General features: G+C 54.7%; 2 protein-coding genes across 2 annotated transcripts in view; one reads left to right on the forward strand and one right to left on the reverse strand.

The window, feature by feature from the left end:
* Nucleotides 1-2,461, reverse strand: part of TPRG1L (tumor protein p63 regulated 1 like) — a 6,671-nt gene extending 4,210 nt beyond the window's left edge. Inside the window, exon 1 of the mRNA XM_026051107.1 lies at nucleotides 2,390-2,461. Coding sequence (XP_025906892.1) covers nucleotides 2,390-2,461 — 72 coding nt within the window. The remainder of the gene's footprint in view (nucleotides 1-2,389) is intronic.
* A 137-nt stretch (nucleotides 2,462-2,598) lies between these two features.
* Nucleotides 2,599-9,122, forward strand: part of MEGF6 (multiple EGF like domains 6) — a 59,893-nt gene continuing 53,369 nt past the window's right edge. Inside the window, exons 1-3 of the mRNA XM_026051108.1 lie at nucleotides 2,599-2,684; nucleotides 4,316-4,450; nucleotides 8,206-8,315. Coding sequence (XP_025906893.1) covers nucleotides 2,599-2,684; nucleotides 4,316-4,450; nucleotides 8,206-8,315 — 331 coding nt within the window. The remainder of the gene's footprint in view (nucleotides 2,685-4,315; nucleotides 4,451-8,205; nucleotides 8,316-9,122) is intronic.

The following is a 9,122-nucleotide window of genomic DNA, read 5'->3' on the forward strand; positions in this document are numbered from 1 at the left end:
GGGCTCCGCCGCCTTCCGGGGCGGGACGGGACGGGGCGCGGGGCGGAGCGCAGCGCAGCGCCCGCCCGAGCGCCCCGCGGCCTCTGCCTTCCCTGCCGGCCGTGGCCTCGCTCCCGGGGAAACCCTTCTCCGGGATTGCTTCGCCTTGGGGCAAGTGTCCTGGGAAACAGTAAAATAAATAAAATAAAATAAAATAAAATAAAATAAAATAAAATAAAATAAAATAAAATAACCCAGCGCTGGGTTTCAGATGCCACCTCTCGTGTGTTTTATGAATTTCTGCTGTATTGTCTGCAACCCCTACCCACGTGAGCGTGTTTGAGTGGGAGACCTCACTGCTTGCTTTAACGGCGCTTGCAAATGAAAGGTTAATTCGGCTTTGCATGCGGTACCTCCCCGCAGGGGAGCACAGCACGATGGCCGCAGCGGAGCGGGGTCCGCAGCCCGCCCGTGGGCCACCCCGGGCCGGGGGCTCCGGCCGCCCCTGGATCCGCCCCTGGATCCGTCCCCTCCTTCCCTCGCCTTGGCGGCCTGCCCGGCGCGCCGCGGCCTGGAGAGGGAGCCCCGCTCCAAGCTGCGGCCGCTCGCGGCCCGGCGCAGGCTCCGCTGCCCTTCCCGGCCCGGACGCGGGCTCCGCGCTGCGCAGCCCCGCGCCCTGCGCGCCCTGGCGCCCRGCGACACGGCTGCTTGGAGCGGGGCTCCTCCCAGGGCGAGCGGGGGAGCTGCTTTGCCTTCCCCTGCCCCGGCTGGGAATTGGGATCCAATGAGGTTTTGCGGTGGGTTTTTGGTGGYTAGTTGCCTTCCTTTGCCAGCAACAACGGAAGCTGTTGCCCTCCTTACTACCTCTTAAGCCTGGCAGATGCTTTATTTCAAAGTGATAACGTTTTCAGAGGTGCAGCCTCACCAGAGCTGAGCAGAGGGGCAGGATCCCCTCCCTTGRCCTGCTGGCAACRTCCTCCTGATGCAGCCAGGAGCCCATTGGCCTTCTTGGCCACGAGGGCACTGCTGCCTCATGGTTCAYTTGGTGTCAACCAGCACTCCAAGGTCCCTCTCTGCGGAGCTGCTCCCCAGCAGGTCAATCCCTAATCTGTACTGATACCTGGGATTATTCCTGCCCAGGTGCAGGACCCTGCACTTGTCCTTGTTGAACCTCATGAGGTTCCTCTCTGCCCAACTCTCCAGCCTGTCCAGGTCCCTCTGGATGGCAGCACAGCCCTCTGGAGTGCCGGCCACTCCACCCAGCTTGAGATCATCCACAAAATTGCTCTGTGCCCTTGTTCAAGTCATTGATGAACAGGTTGAACAGCACTGGGCCCACAACTGACCCCAGGGACAGAGGTGATTTCCATAGGTGGAATGCAGGCAGCTGTGATGCTAATTAAAACACTCAGATGAATGTGTTGTTTGCAAGACACCCACATTCTCAGTCCTTTGTATAAGTCTCCTTGCTGTATTTGGTGGCTTATTATTATTATTATTATTATTATTATTATTATTATTATTTTCTTTCAAAAGGGCAGCTTTGCCTGGGCCTACAGCAGGCCAAGGGTGCAGTGCTTTTCTGCTCCTTTGATTCCCTCTGCTTCTGGTAGGAGAATCAATGGTTGGATTTTTCCTTGTTGGTGTTACGTGCGCATCAGAGTTTCCTTGGGGAGTCGTTAATGTTGTCACCTGTGAGACTGCATAGGGAAGGTAAAATCTCCTTGGGGAACTCTAAGAGCTGCTGGAGAATGGCATTTTGGAGGATCTATGCCCAAGTTCTCCTTGGGTAGTGCAAAAGAACTGCCCCAACCCCGAATGATTTCTGCTCTGTTCTGCAGGGTTTCCCCCTCCTCTCTTTGGGGCTGGACACAGCTGGTGGGAGGGATTTCTGACTGTCAGCAAGAAAAGAAACAAGAGAGCATGTGAGTGAAAGGACCTGGACCTGGGGAAGGCGGGAGGAAAGTTTCCTTTCTCTCCTGAAACTCAGGAAAGCTGCTCTCTGCGTTCCTCGGAATCTGCTCAGGAAGGAAGCTGGGAGCGGTATGGGAGTCTGGCATTAGCTCTGTGCGTGGATTAAGCGGGAACGCTGCCTGCTCTGGAAGAGGCCGGGGGGATGTGGACTTCCCTGCGCACAGGGGAGCAGCCCCCGCTGTTTTCCCTTCCTTTGCTGCGTGCCAGTTCATGCAGGGCTTTATGAAGAGGATCGGCTAAAGCCACCTGGGGCTGCATTCCTGCGCCCAACAAGCTCTTGGGAGCCACCAGGTTTTTGGACCTTGTCGAGATGCAAGAAAGAAAAGTCACTTCAGTTTACTTCACTGCAAGCAAATGAGCATAAGAAGCTAAGTTTGGTTTGGGGAGAAAATACTGACAATCTGTCATAGACTAGTTTCCCATGGACTGAAGAAACCTGCTGAACCGAGCCCATGTGAGAGAAAGCGTCCAGGAGCGATAAATCTGCTCGCAGCGTGAAGCGCGGCATGCTCCACAGCTTTGTTCTGCGCAAGGAGGAGAAGCAGGAGGTGGCCCCGGCGGGGACTCCTGAGGAGTAGGGACTCGCTGATCCTGCTGGAGAAGGGGGCAATTTCCGCACCCTGGGAAGAGAGGGCAGGCGTCGCGATGGAGCTGCACGTGCTGGCACTGTCCTTCGCCCTCGCGCTGCAGGTACCGTCACCTGCGTCTGGGGACCGGCTGCAGCCCCACCTGTGAGTAAGAAGAGAGCGGTGTTTGTGTGGAGCAGGCAAGCCGTGAAACAAGAACGAATGATAAAAATCAAGGGTGAAGGGAGAAGGGGGGGGTGGTTCCATTTTTCTTTATGTAGTCCCAAATATTTATAAAGGTGAAGAGAAACTTGAAAGTTTGGATAGTCATTSCTTGTGGGAGGTAATTCATTGTTTTAACTGAAATGTTGCTGTTGTGTGAGCAGGAGAGGCAGTTACTGCAGTGTAAATAGTCTGGCTGGCTTTTTTTTCCCCCAAATAACTGCTACTTTTTATTGCCCTTGCCTGCATCTCTCACACTACTTTCTTTGTCATTTTTTTTTCTCCTTTTGCTGTTACCCTAGAAGTCCTTCCGTTGTAGTTAAATGTTACAGTTACACTTTGGCATTAATCGTTCGGGCCCTTTGCAAACCGTCGCTGYGAGTTTGGTCTCCGGCCAGAAGAAGACCTCCCGACGCAGGGGGGTCGCTCCGTTTCTTTCTGTAACTGAACGGCGCGCTGCAGCGCGTGCGATCTCCAAACTGCTCTCCCTTATGCTTTAACTTCTTGCTTGAGGACAGAGAGGGCTCCTTATCAGCAGGTCGGAGTTTTAGAGACACTTTTCCTTCAGGTGTTGGAGACTTCGTGTTTCTGCTTTCACAAATGCTTTTAGGCTGTCTTGGATGAGACCCCAGAGATGAGATGGGTGCCAAGGTATCAGAGAAAAGAGGGTGCCAGGCCCTGGGAAGTGCTGTCCTTTCTCATAGGGCGTAGCAGACAGTGCTGCTGGACGCAAATCCACTGTACGGGGCACACAAAAACCTCTCTTCACTGTAATAAATTACACCAAAACATTGCTGCTGCCAAATTCATTTGTGGATCCTTTTCGTTCTTTGTTTAGAAGCGCAGACAGCTCAAAATTGAGATATCTGTGCATTAGCAGCAAAGGACATCCTGARGGTTGGGACATACCCTCCTCTAGGTTTCCTCAAACACAAACTTTGGTCTTTGTTAAACTTGCTGCGTGCTGTTTGTGGAGACATTCCCAGAATGAAGCAGCTTCTCTGGCATCCACCATTAGCACTTGGGCCTATTATGTTAGTGAACTGATGTGTGTGGGGCTTTGCTAGCCGAACAACTCCGCAGTGGCCACATGTGGGAATGACAAGGAAAGATTTTCCAGCAAAGCTATTAGGGGAAACATGCCATTAATCCTAAAGGCATTTCCAGGCTTTCTGTAACAGTGGTGTAATTGAATGTCCTGCAGCAGTAAGATGCCAGCTGCAATCTCTATTCTTCACCATGTCTGAATTATTTAGTTTAAACTTCTGTTATAGAAAGTTTTTGTTTCTTTTTTTTTATAAGAAAACTAAGCCCTTTTAGAATCAGAAGTAGCAGAAACAGTCCCAAACAATGTCTTGTAACTGACTTGTTCAGGGACAAATATTTCCTCCTTCATTCTTAGATAAGAACTACCGAGTCGTATTTGGTGGAGTCGCATTTGGASCGTGATGCTCCTTGTTGCAGTCAGCAGTATGAAGCTGCCTGTACCCGGTGCCACTTCACACCGCTTAAGCCACGTGCACTTGCCTCTGAGCAAGGGCAAATTCCCATGAACTTCTGCTTTCCTGTGACAGGCCAAACGTGTGTGCGGAGCAGGAGCTGGTGATAGTGGGGCGCAGGCAGCCGTGTGTCCGGGCCGTGGCTCGCGCGGTGCGAGTGTGGAAGCAGGACTGCGGCGGGCAGCCGTGGTGCCCGGGCTACCAGTGGAGGTACGTGCTGCTCCTCAGGCTTGGCTCGCCCCTTGGGGGATGGAATCTGTTCTTCCGTAGTGGAGAGGGAGCTCGCTGCAGCTAGCGTGGCGTCTCCGCAGGACACATGCGTGGCTACAGGCACAGCCCGCCCTGTGTGCCAAGGGCAGCAAGGCGAGCGYGGGCTCTGGGCCGGGGCTCTGCTCTGCCCCRGCTCGCTCCTGCTCTGCGCAGGCCRTGCCCGCTGCCGGGGCCAGCCTGGGTGAGGGCGCAGAGCCCTCTGCAAGGTGCTGCAAAGCCCAGCAGCGCTCCGCTGGGGAGCAGGCAGCGCGAGCCCCGGCGCGCGGGCAGAGGGAGCACCGGGGTGCAGGGGGCTCTCCCCGACCGGCGCACTGCGYTTAGCGTGGCCTCCAACACAAAGCTGAGGGCAGAAAGAGACCTGGGGCTCTGCAGCCGCAAATTAGCTCTAACAGAGCTGCTTCATTGGATGTTTGTCTTGGCTGGAACCAGGGCAATCTGGGAGGTGCTGCAAACCCCAAGCGTGTCCGGCTCAAGGAGGCTCTGCCCCTACCTGGGCCGAGTGTGGGTTAGCGACCTGGCTCCTCAGAGCTCTCTGTTGAGGATCCCGAAGCCGTTCAGCGCTTCGGGAACAGAAGATTTATTGTTTGTGCTCAAAAGACGCCCTGTCATTTTTGGTGTGCAGCTTCCTCTCTTCTGGCTAGGTATGACATCTGTTTCCTGTGATCGTGGCATGCTCACAAGATTACTTAATCACATCATGGCCATTATTCTTATAGGTTTAAATGTGTCCGCTTTGCAACGGAGACGGGCCAATGTCATTCTGAAGTTTGACGGGGCTCAAGGCAATCTCACAGTCCAAGGAGGTCTACTGTGCATTGCTAACAGGGAAACTCATATTGAAAGAGAAAAAAATATTCTAGAGAAAAAATACTCATTAAAAAAAAAAAAAACAGGCATAGTTAGGTTTCATTACAGTAAGCTAAGGTGAGGCTGAAAATTATTTTCTCTTTTTGTATCCTGGGGCAAAATTCTCTGCCTTATTGTGGAGTGGTTTGGCTTGCTGTGGTACATTGACCCCTCTGGGTTTTAATCCTCTGAATCAATAGATAATATGCGCTGCCGCTGCTGGGCTTCCTTCCAGCTAGCACGGAGAAGCCTGAGTGTCAGGTTTGCGGGAATACAGCGAGACGAGTGCAGGACGCTGTCAGCCGCTCGGCTGCGGTCTCCAGCTGCTGCTGGCGCGGCGCTGAGGGCTCCGTTCAGAGCAGCCCCACAGGGGCCATCGCCCCCGAGCCCCGGCGCGGCGCAGAGGGCTGCTTGCCTGGCTGAGCGCAACGGGCAGGAGGCTGGGACGGGGCCCTTGGATGGGGCGGTTGTGCAGGAGCTGCTCCGCGCGCACAGGTAGCTGCTCTCAGGATGGAATTAACTMACTAGCTCCGTTGGTGGGAGTCGGAGAGTTCCCTTGCGCGTGACGCCGCGTGCAGGACCAGACTCGGGGCCTTGTAAGGACAGCGCGGAGTTAAGCTGCACCTGCCAGCAATGAATTCAGATGTGCTCGAGGTGGGAAACYGGTGCAGATGTTCAGCTCATCAGAGCAGCATTTGGGTAGCAAGAGGCCTTAACTGAGAGCTGGGAGCCAAGGCCAGGGAAGGAGGTGGATGGAGGACTGTGAATATGTGCAGCAGTGCAAATAATGAACTTTGCAGTGTGGACTTCAGTGCAACTAAGCAATGTGCACAATCCAGGTGCTTCCCTGCCTCCTTAAACAGTTACGAGCCTTTGCAAAATAATAATAGTAGTAGTAGTAGTAGAAGTAATGGTAATAGTAATAATTCCAAGGAAGCATCTTGGACTGGAGACAGCTTTTAAGTCCGGGCTTTAGGAATTCCTCCTACCCTGTAATTGCTGGTAATTATCTTGGTGATGAGATCTGTGTAGCGGTAATAAAACAGTAACCAGTCTGTCTTTTGCCTCTGTGTTAAGAGAAGACTTTGAAATGATAGGTGCCCTGTCTGCTTCCACTTCAAAGGCTGGGAATGCTTCAGTCATAGACGTCCCTTTACACTGTGTAATCCAGGCTTCGACCCGGCGAAGCAAGGAGGGGAAGCGAGACAATCGTGTATGAATATCAAATAGTCCAGTGGGAGAGCTCGGTCCTTGCTGGAAGCCTGCAGGAGAACCCCGAGGGGCTGCGAGGGAGGCTGAGCTTCAGCCTTGGGACTTCAGAGGACAAGTGTGGTGAAAGCTGTTCCAGCGGAGCTCTCCTCGGGCAGCACCTTGTGCCCTGTCTGTTCTCGGGGAGCTCCCGTCGGGCTGCGGGCCACGCTGCGTGGTGCCGCGCGCTCAAGGTGCTCAAGGCACTCGTGGCACTGCCCAGCCCGCGCTGGAGCCGCTCCGGCCGCCGGGAAGCGCCGCCACGGGCTGCACGTGGCCGGGTGGGCGCAGCGCCGGGCCCGGCTCCGCTCGCGCGCGGCACCCAGGCGGCACCTGCTCCCGTTTCCAGGCGGGAGCCGCTCCGGGCAGGGCGGCGGAGCCACCGCTCCAGCGCGGCATCCTTCCCAAACCGCTCCAATTCCCCGGCACGCGCGGCTTTGCACACTCCTKCAAGGAAGTGCTGCCTGTTGCCATAGAGGTTTTCTGATTTGGATGCAGAAGGAAGCGTGCTCGAGCTTCAGAGCAGGGGGACGTTTCTGATATCCTAGCATGTGGATCAACAGTCTTTCCCTTCCACTGCGAATGCGTTTTGCACCAGCACTGCCCCAGCTACGCAGTGGTATTTCTGTGCTGTGCAATGAGGCTGCAGGCCCTGGGCTGGCAGGGAGCGCCCGATTCCAAGAGGATCCACATGGGTCTGAGCTTGAGTGTGAGCTGCTCTGCGGCCTGAGCGACTGGAAATTGCTTCTCAGCTGCTTCTGGAGCACCATTGTTTCCTTCTTAATTTGCTAACAGTCTGTACAAAAGGGTATCTGCTTGCATTTTTCTCAGCGGCGCTTCCATAGGCTGATTGACACAGAATAGCTGAACGCTTCCTTCGGGGGAATTAATAGTTCACCGTTATTTAGGATTTTTTTTTTTTTTGTAGAAACATTCAGACAAAGCGACTGGAATGAGTTAGAATAAATATTTTCCATGGACATGCACAACACGTCTGCTTGGCCAAATGCTTGTTGTTGTTTGTCTGATTTGCTCCAGAGGAGTAGTTTCATGTTCTGCCAAAGTAGCTGTTCAAAAACCAGCTTCAAAAGTCTTCTCTCCCTTTTGATTTTTGTCACACACAGGACAGCAGATTTCCCGGTGACTGCCGGTGTCCCGACTGCCTCCCGGCGCTGCCGTGCGGTGTTTTGCATTACTGCMCAAATCCGTTTGGATTTCACACCCCTCAGCACCACTGCTCGTGTCAGTCGGTGCAATACTTTGCTTCCTTCGTTGTGAGCGCTTTGAGAGAGGAGGAAAACAATTGCTCAGGGCTGTGAAATGGCTCAGAAAAGGGAGGAAGAGCTGGGAATGGTGTAAGAAGCTGGGTACACTGCTCTCCCATGTTCCTAAATAGTAAAAGTAAGTAAAAGTAAAAGTTATAGTAAAAGAAAGAGTGTTTTCTTAGGATCAGTAGTTGTTGCTAGACAAGGTGGGGGAAAAAAAAGCACGTTTAAAGCCCACGTTCCTGATGCCCCGTAGCCAGCGTTGCGTCCCCGTTCTTCGCAGTCCCTGGTTGCAGGGCGCTCCCGCCGACGGCGTGCTGTTGTGTCTCGTTGCAGGGCAGCCTACCACGCGGCGTACAGGCAGGTGTACACGGCGAGCTACCGGCGAGCCTACAGGTGCTGCCCGGGCTGGGCGCGGCGCGGAGCAGAGCCCGCCTGTCTGCACCGTAAGTGTCGCTCCCGYGCGTGGAGCCTTCGCGGGGCGCGCTCGGGGCTGCTGCCTTTCCCTGGGGATTGATCTATTATGTAGGAAAGCGCTCTCTCCCTCCCTTCCTCGCTCTCTCCCTCCCTCTCTTCTTTTGTTCCCTGAAAAGGCTGGGTATACCTGCCTTGTGCTAAGGTGCTTAACGTGAAGGTAAGGAAAATCATGATGTTCCTAGCAAGCCAGTCTTTATTCTGCCCATTCAAAAGCCTGCAATACAGGAGAGCAGCCCCACTGTGTCAGTGGAAACTCCGGCGGAGCGGCTGGAGCAGAGGATGTGCCCGGGCTCTTGTGCCAACTCCTGCCCCCGTGAAGGAGGCGAGGAGGCAGGAGGTCGCTGCATGGAAACTGCGATGGAAAAGGCTAAAAAACGCACCCTTGGTAGCTGATCCAGAATGTGGGGATGCTGCTATGGATGCTCTGTCACCTGAGAGCTGGCCAGGAATCACTAGTGCCACCTGGCCGGGTTTGGGCGTGATGGACATGATGTCGGGAGGTCAYAACGGGAAGGAGGGAGAGTAACGGGTGTGCCTGGGGCTGCAGGTCAGGAGAGACCGTGTGGCTGCTGCAGGGCAGGGTGGAAGCACCGGAGTCGCTTCTGAACAAACCTGGTGGGGCGAGTGAAAGGGCCAGGGCTCCAGCCAGCCGGGCCGAGCCTGCCGCAGCCGTGGGGCCGGTGCCGCCGCCTGGGCTTGCTCCTTGCGGACCTGGGCTTGCTCCTTGCAGACCTGGGCTTGCTCCTTGCAGACCCTGGGCTTGCTCCTTGCAGACC

Source organism: Nothoprocta perdicaria, unplaced genomic scaffold, assembly GCF_003342845.1.
Source record: "Nothoprocta perdicaria isolate Ctin4 unplaced genomic scaffold, notPer1 scaffold_72, whole genome shotgun sequence".
NCBI lineage: Eukaryota > Metazoa > Chordata > Aves > Tinamiformes > Tinamidae > Nothoprocta > Nothoprocta perdicaria.